Genomic DNA, 20,915 nt, shown 5'->3' with positions numbered 1-20,915 from the left:
TCTAAAAGGTTGGACATTATGGACAATGGCCCTCAGACACCAGCTGCCCCTGGCTGATTGCATTGTTATGGCAGCAGAGGAGTGACTGCCGGTCCCATAGTCTGCAGTGCAATGTGTGTATGGAGTCCAGTGTCCGGCTGTAGGTGTACAATATGCGGCATTATTAGGGTGCAGTCAGACGGCCATATAAATCGGTGCAAGATGGGAACGCAGTGCACGGTCTGGCTGGCGGCTCTCCCCACCTGAGCAGGACGGCCTCATGTATTTCTATGCTTGGGCCGGGAGAGCCGCCGGCCAGTCCGTGCACTGTGCTCCCATCCCGTCCGACTGACTGCACCCAGGTTATAGATCCCGGGGGGACTGATAAAAATGTAACAAACTAAGTAAAAAATGACAGTTCACATCATCATCCTCTCTTTTTCTGAAATTTAAACTAAAATCTAAAAAATAAAATAAAGAAATGAAAACATTTATTATCACCGCAAACAGAAAAACGAAAAAAAAAAAAGTCAGAATAGTTTTTTTTTTTTTTGGTCCCAAAAAATGTGACAAAAAGAGATAGGAAAGTTGTATGGACTCCAAAATGTTGACGCTAAAATCCACAGCTCGTATCGCGAAAAAAATCCCAAAACGAAGCGCGGCCCATTGGGCATAACCGTGAGTCCGGGCCGGCAGGCGGTGGGGGATCTGGCTGCATTTCTGCATTATAACCAGTGACATGTTCTGGATGGACATGATGTCTTCTGTGTGATGAAGGGAACACACATCATACAAGGTCCCTTTTTGTATGTGGGAACTAAGATCCTCTGACTCTTATTTCCAACCGGACATGTTTAGCGGCGTACAACGCGGAAGTAGAGCGTTTCACGCTGGAACGCATGCATGGCTGCACTCGGGGAGACGCTGAACTTTAATGTCGGGGTGCTGGGGCACATAGACAGCGGGAAGACGTCCCTGGCCAAGGCGCTCAGCACCACGGCCTCCACCGCCGCCTTTGACAAGAACCCCCAGAGCCGGGAGCGGGGCATCACCCTGGACCTGGGCTTCTCGTCCTTCACCGTGCAGACCCCGGAGCAGCTGAGCCGCAGCGGATACACCCGGCTGCAGTTCACACTGGTAGACTGCCCGGGCCATGCCTCCCTCATCAGGACCATCATTGGGGGTGAGTGTCTGCAGGAGGATGAGGGGAGTAGTCCTCTCTGGGGAGTAGTCCTCCTTGTCTGGGGAGCGGTCGTCCTTGTCTGGGGAGGGGTCCTCCTTGTCTGGGGAGCGGTCCTCCTTGTCTGGGGAGCGGTCCTCCTTGTCTGGGGAGCGGTCCTCCTTGTCTGGGGAGCGGTCCTCCTTGTCTGGGGAGCGGTCGTCCTTGTCTGGGGAGCGGTCGTCCTTGTCTGGGGAGCGGTCGTCCTTGTCTGGGGAGCGGTCGTCCTTGTCTGGGGAGCGGTCCTCCTTGTCTGGGGAGCGGTCCTCCTTGTCTGGGGAGCGGTCCTCCTTGTCTGGGGAGCGGTCCTCCTTGTCTGGGGAGCGGTCCTCCTTGTCTGGGGAGCGGTCCTCTCTGGGGAGTAGTCCTCCTTGTCTGGGGAGCGGTCCTCCTTGTCTGGGGAGTAGTCCTCCTTGTCTGGGGAGCGGTCCTCCTTGTCTGGGGAGCGGTCCTCCTTGTCTGGGGAGCGGTCCTCCTTGTCTGGGGAGCGGTCCTCCTTGTCTGGGGAGCGGTCCTCCTTGTCTGGGGAGTAGTCCTCCTTGTCTGGGGAGCGGTCCTCTCTGGGGAGTGGTCCTCCTTGTCTGGGGAGCGGTCCTCCTTGTCTGGGGAGTAGTCCTCCTTGTCTGGGGAGTAGTCCTCCTTGTCTGGGGAGTAGTCCTCCTTGTCTGGGGAGCAGTCCTCCTTGTCTGGGGAGCGGTCCTCCTTGTCTGGGGAGCGGTCCTCCTTGTCTGGGGAGCGGTGGTCCTTGTCTGGGGAGCGGTCCTCCTTGTCTGGGGAGCGGTCCTCCTTGTCTGGGGAGCGGTCCTCCTTGTCTGGGGAGTAGTCCTCCTTGTCTGGGGGCTATTCTGCAGCTTTCTAAGATCTCTGCTTGCTGACAATGAACCTCTGTACTGTCACCTGTGTCACAGCTGCAGGTCTGTTACAGTTGCATCCAGTGCAGCAGAGAGACACTTCATCCTTCTCAGCAGCTGTCTGTCCTGAGGGTTTGTTACAGTGTACCAGTGCAGGCTGTCTAGACTGGATGCAATTGTAGCAAAGCCTCAGCTGCGTGTAGTGGGTTTCCACTCAGTTCCTTCACTGCTGGGAGATCTGATGTCAAACATCTACAACCCCCATGGGGACGAGTGTTATGCACTGATTAAAGGGACCAGTGTCCCCCAAAAAATCAAATTATCCCCTATTGAGTAACCTTACTAATTGCTGAGGGTCCGACCGTTGGGAAACACCTCTCCCCCCAAAAATATCCAAAGATCAGGGCTCTGGATCCCCAAAAATGGGCCCATCAGGAAAGCAGCAAAAGTGAGCCTGCTCGGCCTCTGCTCCTCCATGAGATGCTGGAAATGGGGTGCGCACCTCCGCTTCAGTCCTGGCGGACCCCCAGCCATCAGCAAGTTATCCCCTATTCTGTGTGATAGGAGGTGCAGGGAAAGTGGGGATTATCCCCGAATATCATGAAGGAGGTATTTACTGCAATCTCCAGGTTCAGTACGGAGCGGCGGAGTCCGGTGTGATATATCAGGACATAAAGCGACGGCACAAATAAGGCCGATTCCGCCCGTCCGGGGTCTGTGTCTTATGGTCGCTGCACTGACACAATTTACACAGTGAGTGGTACAGAAACGTCACGGTACAGAGGGGCATAAAATATAAAGCGCACAGTCCGGGTAACTCACCTGTCAGTAACGCCAGCCGGTCTGATGGATGACGTGTTGTGGAATCAGTAATGACGTGGTAGAGGGCATAATACAATGTACGGACCCCAAATACTAACCGGCAGTGAGATAGTAGGAGCACAGGACCTCACACCTGGTGGTCAGCACCTCGTAATGAACGTTGTCCCCTATGGAATTAACTCTTCAAAAAGGTCTCTGGTTCTGTCCAACTCCCAAATGTAATGCATGTCATCTGGATCAGGACTTGCAGCGTTGGTTTTACCACAACCTAAGATTAAAAACTAATTTGGGGCTATTAGAAAGGACTTCACCCTGTGGAACGTCCCCGTCCGATGGTTCTACTAGCCATAGGCTGATATTATTCTTCCTTGTTCTTCGTAACCCATGTAGGTTTAGTCCACTTCATGTTACCAAAACATTCATAAATCTGATTAAAAGGGACATTAAAGGCTTTATACGACAACATAGCCTGGTCTTTACTTACCAAAAGCTATTTAGTATCGAACAACAGGCCATTATTTCACTTAATGTTACTCATCTGTCCCAGGTCCAGGCTCCCTCACCCTGGTCCACTAAACTCTCTTGTGCTCCACGTCGACCTTTACTTAGCCCAGCATGCTCCCATGTGATCATCTGCCTAGGCCTATATAAGGCCCACCAAGACACACACCTCTTTCTTGGTATTAAGACTCGTAGTTTTGTCAGTGAACCACTATCCTGGTCTTCTGGGACCTCTACCACTCGTTCCCCCGTCTTCAGGGACTTCTGTCACCCGTTCCTCCATCTTCTGGGACTTCTGCCACCTGTTCCCCTGTCTTCCAGGACCTCTGCCACCTGTTCCCCCATCTTCCGGGACCTCTGCCACCCGTTTCCCCAGTCTTCCGGGACCTCTGCCACCTTTTTCCCCTGTCTTCCGGGACCTCTGCCACCCATTTCCCCATCTTCCGGCGCCTTTGCCACCCATTTCCCCGTCTTCCGGGACCTCTGCACCCGTTTCCAGAATGCTTCAATGGCCTTGTCGCACCGACGCAAGTGACCCATGTGCCCACCTGGACCTTGGGCATTGAGGATTCACCTCACCGGGTGAGCCTAACACTTAAAAATAATAAAATGATTATTAAACTTTCCAACAAAGGCAGCGCAATCTTAGTCATGGACCAATCAAGTTTGGAAAGATATCTCAACAGTTGCCAGACACCAAGACGTATAGGAAAATCCCACATGATCCTACTTCCACCATTATAATCAAAATTACACAGACTGTGACCAGCTATCTGAACCACAACATTATTGATAGAAAAAAAAAGCCACATTTCTTATCGATTTTATACCTGGTTACTCCAGTGTTTTACAGTCTACCAAAAATACATAAATCTCTACAAAACCTACCCATAGTTGCTTCCACGGATTCTATTTTTTCTTCATTATCCACCTTTTTAGAGAAAATATTCACTCCCTTGGTGAAGAAAACATGATCCTCTATACTTGATACGGATCACTACCTTAAGATAATTAGACAGCTATCTACAGTCCCCTCCCGGACAGGATAATGGTAACCCTTCATGCCAACAGCCTGTATATCTCTATTGAATATACCAAGGGCTTGAATGCCAATCGGGACCTACTACATAACTCTCATTTATCCCATGGCTCTGCCCAATTCTGTTCGGATCTCCGTACTATCATACTGAATCATATATTTTTTTCTTATTTGGAAACTTCTTCTATCTCCTGACATGTGGTACCGCCATGGGGTCAAACGTCGCTCCTGCCTATGCTGTTACATGGATTATTTAGAAAATTTTCACACGCATCCTCCAGATAATTGGACAGCTATCTACATTTACCCTGCACATTATAATGGCAACTCTTGATGTCTAAAGTCTATATACTTCAATTGGACATACCAAGGGGCTTACTTGCCATTAACTACCTACTTCATAACTCTCATTTATCCGGTGACTCTGCCCAGCTCTACGTGGGTCTCCTAACCATAAAGCTGCCGTCACACTATCAGTATTTGGTCAGTATTTTACATCAGTATTTGTAAGCCAAAACCAGGAGTGGAATAAATAGAAGAAAAGTATAATAGAAACACGTCACCACTTCTGCATTTATCACCCACTCCTGGTTTTGGAGCCTAATACTGCATTTTATTTTTTTTCCTTTTTTGGAGACAACTTCTATCTCCAGACATGTGGTACCACCATGGGGTCAAACGTCGCGCCTTTCTATGTCAATTGCTATATGGATCATTTTGAAAATCATTGCATATATACGAATGATTTGTTCATACAACGCTCTTATCTGTTGGCATAGATATAATGACAATATCTTGTGTGCATATGAAACGATCCCTCAGATACCTTTTGATTGAATTTCGATTTTCTCATCTCTATTAGACCTGAATTTTAGTTCACACTCCATTACAATTTACAAAAAAAAATTATCTAATTTAAAAGCAATATATCGATGCACTGACTGCAAGCAGAGGTCTTGACCTAATGTAACTACGATGCAGCTGCCATGGACATTTTTTATTTTATTTTCTTGCCATGAACCTTGCTGCCGTATTTACTATTAACATACACAAATTGTATCTTTTCTTTAACCACCTTTATATCATATCAATATCATGGCCGCCGTCGGTCATTACCCTCTTTGGCATTTTTTTTAATATATATATATATTTTTTTTTTCCCACAGAAAGAAAGCAAGGAGACAATGGGCCATTCTGTGAAGCCGCGAGTCTCTCCTGAGTGGGAGCGGGTCACAGTGACAAATCAATGAATCCTTCTTGAAGGCTCGTTCTCTCCTTTGTTTTTCATGAATTTAATCAGCTTCGGCCATCGTGTTTCACTATTATTATTTTTTTTTCTGGGTTTGTTCTTTCTGCCAACATCAGTATTAAATGGCCGCAGAAGGAGATGTGAAGAGTCGGCGGAGAGAATGCGTGTCCCCGTCCGCCGCCCATTGTTGGGGACGTTATCTCTTAATTTATACTAATTGTAGCTGGAACCCTCTGGTTTTAAAGGGAGTTTTGTGGGGTTTTCTGCAACAATGTGAACAAGAAGATCAAAACATGGAGTATATTGGGTGCCCTTAAAGGGGTGTTCCAGTTTCTCATACGAGCGATGTCCCAAAACTACAGGATAAGTCGTAATAAAGTCCGGCCTCATTCTTCATTTTAGATTCATCCAGACAATATAAAAAAAGTGCCTACCGATCTCTGCTTTATGTCAGTGAATGCAAACCTACATTGTTTGGCTGGGAGGCTTTTTTTTATTGCACATCATGAAGAGTCACTTTGTAACTCTTGTGCATCTCAAAAATATAAATGTTGCTATTCACTGACAGCAAGCAGAAAAGTGGAGGAATTTATACAGAAAGAGAAAAGTTTGGCCCTTTTATTACTGCCTTCAATTTAGAGGAGGGTCCAGCAAGCGCAGATTCGCGCTATAGTTTACGACAATTTCTGCCGGTAATTATAGTAAATCTGTTGGATTGGTCATGCCCCGCTTGATACATTTTTTGTCACTTTTGAAGACTGAGAGAAGTACAAAAAACGGGCTGCTAAAAAGTTTGTAACTTTTGCAAACTTTTTTTTTCCAAACTTTTTGTTTCCAAACTCAGTTTTTCCAAACTGTTTTTCCAAACTGTTTTTCCCCCAAACTTTATTAGTCTGATGTATAGAAATTGGAGTTCTACTTAAAGGCTGGCATTTTTCGGCGGCATTGCGCTCTTTAGGGCTGTGAGCTCCCACCCCGGGCCCCTCGCCTCAGGTCTCCGCTGATTTCTGCTCTTGGACGTGTCTCTGCTGCCTGCAACAAATTAAGATTTAAAGGTAATAAAGGAGGAGGAGGTCGGGATCAATGCTCTCGGTGATCTAATCTATCATATCTCCTGCCGTCTGTCTATTCACCGGCGTGGCTACTTTTTGGCCGCGGATCAGAGAAGTCCCCTGATTGGGGCGAATGTCTTAGGGTAACTTAATTTATAAGGGTTTTTGTTGTGCCTAATTCATGTTTGCCTGTAGGTCGGATGTCTGCGCCTCCGCTCCATCACATCTCTTACATACACTAGATACCCTGCACACTATTGTTCATCATCCGGAGGGGCAGAGACCTGCAGCTAGTCCCATTTAAAGGGATTGTCCATTAGATTAGATTAGTTTAAAAATCAACTCCAAATCTAAAAAAATTAAAAAAAAACATGTCCCTACCGGACCCCCACCTTTACTCCATACTGATCCCCACCAGTCTCCTGGCTACCACTGCTGCTGAGGGTTTCCATTGATTGACTGCAGTGGTCACTTCATGCCTCCCAACCTACCAGAAGAGGAAACCAGGATACTGGAAGGGGGCATGTAGGATGGGCAGTGGTCTAGTGGGTGATAATGTGATTTTATTTTGGGACCTCTATGAGATAGTAATATGGCGGGCATATCCCTGTGAAGGGGACTGTTGGGATCACCAGGGGTCTCTGCTGTCAGATCAAAAAGTGCTAAGGATTTAGCGGTGGGTAAACTCTGTGCTGGATGACCACCCACTGTCCAGAGGCCTGTAGCCCACCTCCTTCGGCTGCAGTTCCCTGTATGATCGGGGGGCCACTACGCAGATAAAAATGGAAAGGGGGCACTGCGCTACACAGCCTTTGCACCCCTTTCATTTACAAGACTAGTTGTGGATCCCCGAGTCTCGGACCCCATTGATCATAAGGTGACGTTATCCTACAGCTTAGTCGTGTGCCCCATTAATGTCAGATCCTCGTCCTCTTGTTCATTTCTTTTTCCCGCACCTAAAAGGTAAAGACATCTGTAGAGTTCCAGAAGTAACTGGAGGGTCTCGTTTTATTCCTGCCCCCCAAATGTGGCCTGTGCAGAGTTCAGCCTTCGTATGTTTCCACTTTTCCAGCTAAGATCTCCAGAGCTGCGCTCCATTCACTGCTGATAGCGGGCGGCAATGTTCCTTCTTATTTTCTTCCTTGAACTCTTGTAAATGCCCGAGGGAGACAAGATTAAGGGCAGCGGGTGTATCCAATGCATCTGTGCCGCGGTACTGAGCCCGGTGACGCAATGATGGAGGAAGACAGACGGAGCCCCCCGAGATCAAGGGATGGGTAACCTCATTAGTGGAGTTCAGGACCGGGCCAATATCGGAAGGGGATTATTCCAGACGTTTCCTAATTCCGTAATGTTGTGGGGTCAGGAAAAAGACAAAGCCGCGGAGATCCTGGATGAGGGCGGCCGAGATATTGAAAAATACATAAGCGGCCACATGTATGGAGACGAGGACGGGCGGCCAATCTCCGTCCTGATCGGAGTCAGAAGCGGTGATCTGATTAAGTAAAGTGATGGCCCACGGCTAGGATTTACCATCACGTTTTAATATTGGAGTGGCCGACATCTAGGATCCACCTCCACCAATCCTGGCCCCATGGCACAAAAAAGCCCGCGACCCGTTCACTTGACCAAGTCTCTGCTGCAGTCCCATTAATGGGGCATCTAGAATCGGTGATCTTTGCCCATTCTTCCTTGCATGACTGTCAGAATGCAGGGGCATCTCCTGTGTACAGCACCCACTCCAGGTCACCACAAGTTTTCCCTTAGGTTCAGGTCTGGACTATTCCAGAAGTCCCAGCTGCTGAAAAACAGCCCTAAAGCACAATGCTGCCTCCACCATGCCTCTCTGTGGGTATGTTGTTCTTTTGGTGATACGCAGGTTCACTTTGCACCTTTCGGAATTGTGGACAAACAGTTCATCCTCGATCTCTTCAGACCATAAAACATTTTCCCACATGCTCATGATAGACTTGATGGGGATTTTGGCAAAACATAGCCGGGCTTGGATGTTTTTCCTTGTAAGAAAAGGCTTCCATCTTGCTACCTGATCACACAAGCCAGACCTGTACAGAATTTGAGAGATTGTTGTCACAACCCGGACCTGCCAGAAATTCCTGCAGTCCCTTTATTATTGCTTTTGACCTTTTGCCAGCCTGCCAAACCAATTTTCTTCTTGCTTGTTCATATACATTTTTAAGGGATGTCCAGTTCTAGGTAATATCACTGTTTTGCCAAACTTAAGCCACTGCTTGATGCTGTCTTCCAAATATGCATGGTGGATCTAATGCCTTGGAAATTGTTTTGTTCCCTTCTCCATATATTTCCACAATGAGATCCCTTTGCTGTGTTGTCAGCTGTTTACAGTAAAATGCAACCAAGAAAATGTCAGGAAAATCCTCATTGAGCAGCGACTCTTTCTCTGGGGATCATCAGAATCACTGTAAATTATGGCGGCCGAGCGCTGACTACTGTGTAACATGAGGTTAAATGTGATTGGTAGATTCGGAACACAACCACACCCCCAATTATAAGAGGGTGCTCACACTTATGCAGCCATATTATTTTAGTTCTTCTATTTTTATTTCCCCCTTCAAAATTATTTCAGTTCATTTCTCAATGGATTTGTACAGATTATGGGCGACATGAAATGTGGGAAAAGATCTGAAATGATTCTTTTTGGTAGGATCTTTGTATGTGGCGAAAACATGTGATTTTTACCATTTTAAAACTTTTTTTTTATCCACTGTAGAAGCCAAACGGTGCAAAATTTAGAACAAAACCCTATTGGCAAAAATATTTTTACAAAAGGAAGAAAAAAAACAAAAACCCAAATGTGTCTATATCCTTTCAGGACCAATCATGGAGGGGCCATTGTTGGCCGGTAACACCAGGGGGCGCTGTGCCCACAGCAATTTAATGCCTGCCTGGAATGTCGGGGGACCAGGAGGTCAGGGACAATTATTTCACCCCCTTGTCCTTGGTGCACTGGGCGCGGACACCTCGCCCGTCTGACATCGGTTGGCCTCCAGATCAGAAGCTTGGACTCGACTTCTTGGGATCCGTCCCAACAGCTGCGCGGTGATGACGGCCCTGTCCAATCCGTCACCCCTTGACCAGGCTGTAGATGATCCGCCGTGACCTTATGGGATGGAGGGGGCCCTGGAGATATCCAATATGGCCACCTTTATGGCTCCAACCCTAGGGGCCCCTGGTATAGACTTTTCCCCTGGGGCCCGCTGCATTTCAGTGCAATATCCTCTCTATAGATAGCAAATAATTCCACTAATAAGGTGGGAAATAACGAGATGGCGCACGGCCCCGGGGCCGATGAGCTGTCAGCAGGGACTGGAGCGCTGCCCTGCTGCCTCGTAGCCAGGTCTGTGTCATCATAGGCAGAATTTTACCCTAAACCTGACTCCCCCCGGCCTCGCACGGGCCGCAGATGAAATATCAGAAGCTGCTGAAATGTCAGCGACAGTAATTGTTTCCTCCCTTCATGTACATCAGGCCGAGCATCAAAGGCCCCTGTGGCAGCGAGGAATTCCCAGGCGGCGATGCAGGGGTCAGGGTGATTGACAGCCCGGAACCAGCATACCGGATTTCACCATGGACCTCATCTGCCTCGCTGCTGGTGATCTACTGGTTACAAAAGTGTTTTTTTTTGTTTTTTGTTTTGCACCATTATCAGATATTCTGGATTATCAAATATTCCGGACTATTGGGCAGACAGAGTGAGATATAACAAACTCATATGAAGGGGTCAAAAAAGTATCAGGAATGAAGTCCAGAATAGTTTTTTCTTCTTGTGTTCTGTTCAATCCTCTGTTTCTGGTGCTGAATTACCAGACTTTTCGGAGCATTGATTTCCGGATTACTGGAATTTCCATATCCTACATAATAACAGTGCACCCTGCTCTGTTTCCAATTCACACCGGCATCTATTACCTTTTTTTTTTTTGCATTTTTTGTAATTTGCGCACCACGACTTTCCTCTAGAATGGAGGGTGCCACATCTATTCTTGTTTAGATCCCACTTTTTTTTTTATTTTGCTGCTATGCATCGCCCCACATAAATGTAAACCACCATTTTGGCAAATAATGTAGATAAAAAAAGAGGTAAATGAAGCAGGGAGTCATTAATGGGACTGAATAAAAGTTTAAAGTAAAAAAAAAAAGTTTTAGAAACTTTTTTTGTTGAAGTATTTAACAATAAGAAAGTCACTTATGTGGGGCAATAGAAGTTTGAAGTTTTTTTCTTTATATAATGAGGAAGCAGCAATGTTTTTTCTGATCAATGTGGCAAATATTTACAAACCAGAATTTTTGTGTAATTTTTGCACCATATTTACAGTTTTGTTTTCGATCCTTTTCCTGCCTTGTCATAGGAAAGGAAAAATGAGTGTAATTGATGTGGCAGGAAAAAAAAAAAAGCAACAAAATATTAGTGCAATTTTTGGCACATGAGACTAGACAATCTAAAGATTAATCAGACGATCTGGACCACAGTGATGGATGTGGAGCGTGACGAGTCTGAATCGGTCAGTGTTATTAAATTGGAAAAAAAAAAATCCATTATAAGTGACGGTAACCGGAACACAAAACTTTTCCCAACTTCTGTAAACTAAGATGTAATATCGTAAAATCTTTACTGTGGCAGCGGAAGAGTTAACCCCGCTGTTTTCACCCCTCCGTGACACTTTTTGGATCATTTTCCAGAACTTTCTCCGAACATCAGAATTTAGACCCTGGGACAGGAGAGAAAACGGGGGGCGAGGGGAGCGGGCATCCGATCCGCGATACAGACTCCCAAAGATTAAAGTCACGAGCGGAGACAGGCGACTGTTTTCTTAATAACTGAAAACACAAGCCGGGGGTCTGAATGTGCTCATTGTTAGGTGGGGAGGGGTCTGCAGCGAGACAGGACAGGCTGGCGACATGGCTGCCGCCCCATTTACACCAAACCGGGGGCTACATCACATTATACTGGAGAGAAAAGATTTCTGTGCCTCCTAGGTGGAGAACAATACACTGGGGTCATCTAGATGTCCACACGTCAGAGGGTGGTTTTTTTGTTTTTATTTTATTTTTATCTATTTTATTTTATTTATTTGTATTTATTTTTTTCTCTTTTACTTTCTCCCAGAACTTATTTTTTTAAAAAGTGCATGTAAATTAAGTTAGAGGGAATTTCACATGTAAAGCACCATGGAATAAATGGCGCTATAATAATGTCATGAACTAGAAAAACTTGGCTGTTTTCTTCCTGAAACCGCGCCACACCTGTCTGTTACTGCAGTTCAGCTCCATGGCCATAAATGTGATGTATAACCTGCAGAATTTGGCTTTCTTTTTCCTTCTCTATCTTGTATTTTTGCTCTCCGCACGGTGGGATCTTCCTGACATTCTAAGACTATTAGCTATAGTCCTTTTCCATGCGGGAGAGATACTGCAGCTGCATCCCACACCTCACCCTCTATTTTTTTTTTTTTCTAATTTACGTTCATTGGGTTAGTTGATAGTTTCTGCAAATTTAGATTTTCAGACAGGGAAAGCGTCTACAGGCTCCTGGAAGGTGGCGACGATGTATCACCGATACGGTCCAGTCATTCCTTGCAGAAATGTGTGTGTGTGTGTGTGTGTGTATGTATGTGTATATATATATATATATATATATATATATATATATATATATATATATATATATATATATATATATATATATATATATATATAATTACTCTCCAGCCTGCTGAGGGTTAAATCTTCCATAATAACCCCAGGTACATGGAGCGCTGCTGTAAATAAACAGGACTCACGCACAGAATAACCCAAGGATGTGTCTTTAATTCTTTCCCAAAAGCATAAAATCTAATTACATCGCTGGGGTAGAAAGGTCATCGCCCCTCGTTCCCCTGCGCAGAGATCTGCGCGCTGCGGTTTGGCGTCCTTTCTGCGGAGGCCTAATTGCATCAATGTAGTAATGTATAAAATCAGCCGGACATTTTTGATTAGAGAACTCTTTCGGATAATCAATCGACCTTATCCAGAGCATTAACCCCCGACCTTAAAAAAAAGAAAAAACAAAACAAAAAAAACCCGGTACTTGCAGCTTAGATACAGTTCTGCATATATAAACCTGCATGGTCAGTGAGTGTTCACTCCGAAAGATCGAAAAAAATATGCACCGGACTTTTTTTTTTTTTACATCTGCGTGTTTTGCTTATTTTCATCGTGGATTTGCAAAATGTTTTCTGTCCTTGACTAGATCACTTGATCACCTTTCCCTATAAACTCCATGCAGAATGGACTGGACCACATCACTGAAGCCCCCATACACATTGCCAGCGCCTGATGTGCTCTGGGGGTATCTGACTCCATCGGTGATATTGGGGAGATGAGTTGGGCAGGTGACATCTTAACGCTCGATCCTTTTGTTGTCCCCCAAATCGGGGTCTGTCGGGAAACTACTTTCTCCCCTCTGCCCATCTGACCTCTTGTGTACGGCCAATGTAAAGGAATTTTTCAGTTTAATAAAAAGTCCCAAGGCGCAGACTTGGCAAAAAAAAAAAACCTGCGCCTTTCTCACCCTCTCTGGGTCCAGTGCTGAGTTGCTGATGCTGCTCTTGTCGCCTGTTATTGTCATGTTGACAGCACTGCAGCCGATCACTGAGCTCAGTAGCTCTCCCCATGTTGACGACACGAGCTGCTGAGCTCCGTGATTAGCTGCAGCGCTGTCAATGTGACGTCAGCACTGCAAACAATAACAGAGATTTTGTGCCGGACCTGGGAAGAGTGACTAAAGCACAGTGTTTGTGTTTTTTTTTTTTCTCCCTGGACCCGGGTTGTCTTTTCTCATGTTTCTCTCTCAGCGCGGCTGCGTCTGCTCATTATGACACAATGCCGGCGTCCAACGAACCATCACTAAGTCCCATAAACCACATTGATTTCTCTCCATAGAGGAGTCGCCACAATAACGCGAAGATCATTAGAAAAATGGAAGAAGAGAAAAAAAAAAGTCCATAAAGTGAAATCGTGAGATAATGCCGCGGCCTGTGCGCCAGGACGTGGCCAGCGGAGCCCGGTCTGCTCCCAATTCCCTCTCCGATCAGGAGGATTATCTCATGTCAGGGCCGGTGGTCATGGATAGTTGGGAAGCAATAACAGCGCCTCGCTCGCGCTCTGCTTCCAATCACTGGTGGTTTCTCTGTTGTGGAATTTGTTTTGCTCCTCAAATTAACGGCCGTGTACGGCTAATAAACCGCGCCAACGCCGGTCACACAACACCGCGCGGCAGCCGCAGGGAGCAAGCCGGGTCATCTGCTCTCCGGGTATTGCGCTGACTTGTATCTCTGCGCACTAAGAAGCCGCTCGGTGTTTGACAGCGTTCCATGGAGTCGATGGGAACCTGATCGGTTCTCCATGAAAGTGAAGCATTAAAAGAAGTGGTCAGTCCCGCCACCTGCTTCCACCAAGTCTTTAATTCTGCCTGTCCTACAACAACCCAACAACCTCTGTCAGTGAGATTCGCCAAAACTGCCCCGTTATGGACAGAGACATCTTGGCTGAAATCCTCCCCCCTTCTCCCACGATCAATGACTGAAAATCCTTCCCAGCGATCGGCAGCTGAAACAACCCCCCCCCCCTTTTATCGACAGCTGAAATCCTCCCCTCCCCCATCGATTGGTGGCTGAAATGCCTCCCCCGGCGATTGGTGGCTGAAATGCCTCCCCCATCGATTGGTGGCTCAAATGCCTCCCCCGGCGATTGGTGGCTGAAATGCCTCCCCCGGCGATTGGCGGCTGAAATGCCTCCCCCGGCGATTGGTGGCTCAAATGCCTCCCCCGGCGATTGGTGGCTGAAATGCCTCCCCCGGCGATTGGCGGCTGAAATGCCTCCCCCGGCGATTGGCGGCTGAAATGCCTCCCCCGGCGATTGGCGGCTGAAATGCCTCCCCCGGCGATTGGCGGCTGAAATGCCTCCCCCGGCGATTGGCGGCTGAAATGCCTCCCCCGGCGATTGGTGGCTGAAATGCCTCCCCCGGCGATTGGTGGCTGAAATGCCTCCCCCTGCGATTGGTGGCTGAAATGCCTCCCCCTGCGATTGGCGGCTGAAATGCCTCCCCCGGCGATTGGCGGCTGAAATGCCTCCCCCCGGCGATTGGTGGCTGAAATGCCTCCCCCGGCGATTGGCGGCTGAAATGCCTCCCCTGGCGATTGGTGGCTGAAATGCCTCCCCCCGGCGATTGGTGGCTGAAATGCCACATCTGGCAAATGTTACCTGTAGAATCTTCTTCTGCTTCAGCGACGCATTTCTGCTACAATCATGACATCCCAACTACAACATGTGACCACTGCAGCCAATCACTGTCCTTGGATGTGATTCCAAGGTAGATGGCACAAGATCGCCAAGGATTGGCTGCAGCAATTATTTGCTATAGATAGAAGCAGTCCTGTAAACAATAAAATGGAGACCTACACGGAAAAGCATCTCTGGAGCCGCAGGGGATCCAACAGGTGAGTAACACTTAGGGTATGTGCACACGTTGCATATTTCCTGCAGATCTGCATTTTTTTCCGCGCAGAAACGCTGCAGATCCGCAAGTGACTTACAGTACAATGTAAATCAATGGCAAAAAAAAATGCTGGGCTAATGGTGCGGAAAAATCTGCACGGAAAACGCAGCAGATTCAAAAAAGGACCATGTCACTTCTTTTCAGATCTGCTGCGTTTCTGCACCCATTCCATAATAGAAATCTGCAGGGGTAAAAACAGGAAGAAATCCGCACAAAAATCTGCAACGTGTGCACATACGAAAAAAAAGGCGCAGATTCTGACCTGCGTTTTCTGCCAAGAAATTCAGAATCTGCACAGAAAATTCCACAGTCAAATCTGCAACGTGTGCACATAGCCTTACAGTATTTTCTGACTTGGCCCCTAAATTCTGTCCTTTCTTGGAAACCCCTATGTTTTATATGGGCCAGACTTCTCCTGCAGTCACTGATTGTATCGAGCTGATTTTTGCTGCAGGCCTTTAAAGGATGACTCCTTGATGACGTCCATATTTCCTCCTTATAACATGCTCCACCAGCCTTACCAGTTCCCCCGGGGATTGTCTCTCATTTTTGCTTGCTGGAGGCGGTGCGCTCCTGAATGATTGACAGTTCGCTCTAGCAGCATCGTCACTCCGCAGCTCTAAACTTTGCGCATCGTCATAATACGGAGGAACCTTGGGGCATTGAATCTGGAGAACTTTAGAGCCAGCGCTTGCAATGACGGACGCTTTGCTTAGGAAACTGTCCGCCTCTTCCTGCTCGCAGCGTTGGCCGGAACCTCGGTAATCATCAATAAACTCTATAGCATTAAACATCTTTGCGTTCTTCAGACCGAAGAACATTTTTCCTAAGAAGTGAATTTCAAAGCTGTTAGTTTTTACCATTTTACCCTTTTAGGAAGTTGAGAGAACCCCTGTAAGGAAGGATCATGGGGGGCTGTGCACAGAAGATGGGTGGACTGGAATCAGACGCGGTGGAGATCTTAGGTTCAAAAGTTTCAGTTGGGAAAACATCGACCATTGCTACAATGTATTGTATATGAGTTTCTTTTCCCTTTTTCTTTTGTGCTCCGGTTCATATCACACAAAGCCTTGCTCTCCGCACCTTGTGTCCATTACTCATTTTTTCTTTCTCCTTTTTTTTACTTGAGAAGGTTTCATTTCCCTGTAATCCTTGACGTGCTGCTGTCAGCTCGGGGAAGTTGTAAGCGGGTCAGGAGAATGGCCGGGTATTGGCGGTTATCTCTGTGGTCAGCAGTAAATGGCTAACCTTAAGCCGAAGCTGCCGGCGCCTTATCTCCTCATGACTCAGGTCTTCCATCTTTTATTCTCTATGATCTATCTCTAGAATTTTGGCAGAAGATCATTGAATGGGAGAGACCAGAGGCCATTCACTAAATGCTGATTTATTTTTTTATTTTTTTAATCTTTTACTTTTTTCTTTCGTTACATTAACCCGTTTCTAGGATGCAACACAAACATTAAATCTGCAGTTCACCGTGGACACGAGAACCGATCACTAAACGAGACCCGACAATTCTATTTCATGGTTAATTTCTACATTGGGATTTAATCCTGAAATAATAATAATAATAATAATAATAATAATAATATGAGCTTTTTTGTGACCCAAGTGCCAAATAAAAAGTGCACAAGCGTGGTGGCATATCACGACCCTCGTCCGATCCCCCTAACCCATTTCCTATAGTTCTAACTGTGATATATATATTGCACCGTATTTTCCGGTAAGATTACCACTTTGCCGTATTTCTGGACAGGTGCACAGATCATAGATCTCATGATGTTGGTCATCGACGTAACGAAAGGCATGCAGACGCAGTCTGCCGAGTGTCTGGTTATTGGACAGATCGCTTGCAACAAGATGGTGGTCGTCTTAAACAAAACTGACCTGCTGCCAGAAAACAAGAGGCCGGCTGCCATTGAGAGGATGACCAAGAAGATGCAGAAGACGCTCGAGAACACGAAGTAAGTTCCGCCGGTCTAGAAACCTGCCTCGTCATGTCCTAGGGCGGCCATTACATACTGGAGAGACTTAGTTATTTGCTGTAGATGTGATGGAGGAGCCTCATAGTGGGGAGGACACCGCGGGGACCACAGGGGGAATAAGTGATGGCTCACTAGCTACTTCCAGGACTAAGCGTCGAGATGAAGAGGAGGTCAGGGCAAAAGCTTCTGACATAATACAAACCCCCGGCAAGCAACGATCCAACAGGTTCTGGTTTTATGTCTGGTTTGATCTGATATATTTTTTTTTTTTTATGCCCTTAAACTGCTGCTTTCTTCCAAAATCAGTGCTGCACTTGTCCACAGGTTGTGTCTGGTGCTTAGCCTGGTCCCATCTACTTCAATAGTGCTGAATCCGAGAGAAGGGAGCCTGCGGGGCGGCCTCGGAGAGAAGGGAGCCTGCGGGGCAGGCTCGGAGAGAAGGGAGCCTGCGGGGCGGGCTCGGAGAGAAGGGAGCCTGCGGGGCGGGCTCGGAGAGAAGGAAGCCTGCGGGGCAGGCTCGGAGAGAAGGGAGTCTGCGGGGCGGCCTCCGAGAGAAGGGAGCCTGCGGGGCGGGCTCGGAGAGAAGGGAGTCTGCGTGGTGGCCTCAGAGAAGGGAGCCTGCGGGGCGGGCTCGGAGAGAAGGGAGTCTGCGGGGGGCCTCCGAGAGAAGGGAGTCTGCAGGGCGGCCTCCGAGAGAAGGGAGCCTGCGTGGTGGCCTCCGAGACAAGGGAGCCTGCGGGGCGAGCTCGGAGAGGCGGGGGTGGCCTCCGAGAGAAGGGAGCCTACGGGGCGGGCTCGGAGAGAAGGGAGCCACGGGGCGACCTCGGAGAGAAGGGAGTCTGCGTGGTGGCCTCAGAGAAGGGAGCCTGTGGGGCGGGCTCGGAGAGAAGGGAGCCTGTGGGGCGGGCTCGGAGAGAAGGGAGCCTGCGGGGCGGGCTTGGAGAGAAGGGAGTCTGCGGGGCGGGTTTGGAGAGAAGGGAGCCTGCGGGGCGGGCTCTGAGAGAAGGGAGCCTGCGGGACGGCCTCTGAGAGAAGGGAGCCTGCGGGGCGGAATCCTGGAGAAGGGAGCCTGCGGGGCGGGCTCGGAGAGAAGGGAGCCTGCGGGGCGGGCTCGGAGAGAAGGGAGCCTGCGGGGCGGGCTCGGAGAGAAGGGAGCCTGCGGGGCGGGCTCGGAGAGAAGGGAGCCTGCGGGGCGGGCTTGGAGAGAAGGGAGTCTGCAGGGCGGGTTTGGAGAGAAGGGAGCCTGCGGGACGGCCTCTGAGAGAAGGGAGCCTGCGGGGCGGGCTCGGAGAGAAGGGAGCCTGCGGGGCGGGCTCGGAGAGAAGGGAGCCTGCGGGGCGGGCTCGGAGAGAAGGGAGCCTGCGGGGCGGGCTCGGAGAGAAGGGAGCCTGCGGGGCGGAATCCTGGAGAAGGGAGCCTGTGGGGCAGAATCCGAAAGAAGGGAGCCTGCCGGGCGTAATCAGGGAGAAGGCAGTCTGCGGGGCGAGGTGCTCGGAGAGAGGGCAGCTTTGGGGGGGCAGACTGCCAGTGGAGGGATGTCTATGGGGTAAGGGGGGTGGGCACCAACCAGTGTAGGTGAGACTGCAGGGTAGACCCCCAGTAAAGTGGAGTGTCCCATCTTGAAGAACAATAGGCAGAATATGAAGGATCTCGGGATCCCGCGGACCGTCGCGCTTTGCGGTAGTCGTGCTTTCCTAAGTCAGTCCTCGGTTTATTATTATTTTGTTAAAATGGATACACCTGTTTCAACATTTGTTCCTGTTCCACGCAATGTTCATTTTTCTGGTGTTTGGATTAAGTGTAATTGAATTTCCCCAAGCTTTGTTGTTAATCTCTTTGACTCTCAGTACGAATGTTCCCAATCAGAGCCGCGGGCAAGCGGATTACAGTCATTGGAAGTCACTGTTGTTGGCTCTCTGTAAAATTCAATATGTATCAGAGAGGCTGAAGCCCGGCGAGATTCTCCAGTAATCCAGCCTTGTTCTACGTCTTCTGGAGCAGTGGAGACCCGACCTCTCACCCACCGGGCCGGGGAGCAACAGCCTGCGCCCACAACCTCTCCTCCAAAAGCAAAGCTTCAGTACTTGATAATTGTACCTGGACTTGAACACTTATAACATGTGAACAACATCTCTCCCCACACACCGCTCTTCTGTTACTGAATATTTTGGAAACTTTAAGAAGTCACTGGTTACCATCACCTCCATACAACTGCCCTAAACTCTAAATTGTTGTGGTTGGGTAATAAAGACTGCGCTTTAGACAGCGAAGATGTATACTGCCCCTATGTACAAGAATATAACTGCTAAAATACTGCCCCCTATGTACAACAATATAACTACTATAATACTGCCCCTATATACAAGAATATAACTACTATAATACTGCTCCTATATACAGGAATATAACTACTATAATACTGCCCCTATGTACAAGAATATAACTACTATAATACTGCCCCTATATACAGGAATATAACTACTATAATACTGCCCCCTATGTACAAGAATATAACTACTATAATACTGCCCCCTATGTACAAGAATATAACTACTATAATACTGCCCCTATGTACAAGAATATAACTACTATAATACTGCCCCTATATACAGGAATATAACTACTATAATACTGCCCCTATGTACAAGAATATAACTACTATAATACTGCCCCTATATACAGGAATATAACTACTATAATACTGCCCCCTATGTACAAGAATATAACTACTATAATACTGCCCCCTATGTACAAGAATATAACTACTATAATACTGCCCCCTATGTACAAGAATATAACTACTATAATACTGCCCCCTATGTACAAGAATATAACTACTATAATACTGCCCCTATATACAGGAATATAACTACTATAATACTGCCCCCTATGTACAAGAATATAACTACTATAATACTGCCCCCTATGTACAAGAATATAACTACTATAATACTGCCCCCTATGTACAAGAATATAACTACTATAATACTGTCCCCTATGTACAAGAATATAACTACTATAATACTGCCCCTATGTACAAGAATATAACTACTATAATACTGTCCCCTATGTACAAGAATATAACTACTATAATACTGCCCCCTATGTACAAGAATATAACTACTATAATACTGCTCCTATGTACAAGAATATAAGTACTATAATACTGCCCCCTATGTACAAGAATATAACTACTATAATACTGCCCCTATGTACAAGAATATAACTACTATAATACTGTCCCCTATGTACAAGAATATAACTACTATAATACTGCCCCTATGTACAAGAATATAACTACTATAATACTGCCCCCTATGTACAAGAATATAACTACTATAATACTGCCCCCTATGTACAAGAATATAACTACTATAATACTGCTCCTATGTACAAGAATATAAGTACTATAATACTGCGCTGTTGTGAATTTGCTTTTTGCTCCCTCTAGTGGTTACTAGTTTTTTGACTCTGGTTTTTCTGTCATTCCTTTTATCCGCACCTGGGTCGTTAGTTAGGGGTGTTGCTATATAAGCTCCCTGGACCTTCAGTTCTATGCCTGGCAACGTAGTTATCAGAGCTAGTCTGCTGTGCTCTTGTCTACTGATCCTGGTTCCAGTTATATCAGCTAAGTCTGCCTTTTGCT

At 47.2% G+C, this 20,915-nt stretch overlaps 1 protein-coding gene across 1 annotated transcript in view; it reads left to right on the top strand.

Moving 5' to 3' along the window:
• Window positions 1-735: 735 nt before the first annotated feature.
• The window catches only part of EEFSEC (eukaryotic elongation factor, selenocysteine-tRNA specific), a 104,346-nt gene continuing 84,166 nt past the window's right edge, over window positions 736-20,915 (top strand). The window contains exons 1-2 of the mRNA XM_077276566.1: window positions 736-1,162; window positions 17,041-17,248. Of these exons, the coding sequence (XP_077132681.1) occupies window positions 883-1,162; window positions 17,041-17,248 (488 nt within the window). The 5' untranslated portion in view covers window positions 736-882. The remainder of the gene's footprint in view (window positions 1,163-17,040; window positions 17,249-20,915) is intronic.

The sequence above is a fragment of the Ranitomeya variabilis genome, chromosome 8 (assembly GCF_051348905.1).
Source record: "Ranitomeya variabilis isolate aRanVar5 chromosome 8, aRanVar5.hap1, whole genome shotgun sequence".
Classification (NCBI taxonomy): domain Eukaryota; kingdom Metazoa; phylum Chordata; class Amphibia; order Anura; family Dendrobatidae; genus Ranitomeya; species Ranitomeya variabilis.
The sequence above is the reverse complement of the archived record's forward strand: the minus strand, read 5'-3'. Positions and strand labels throughout refer to the sequence as shown.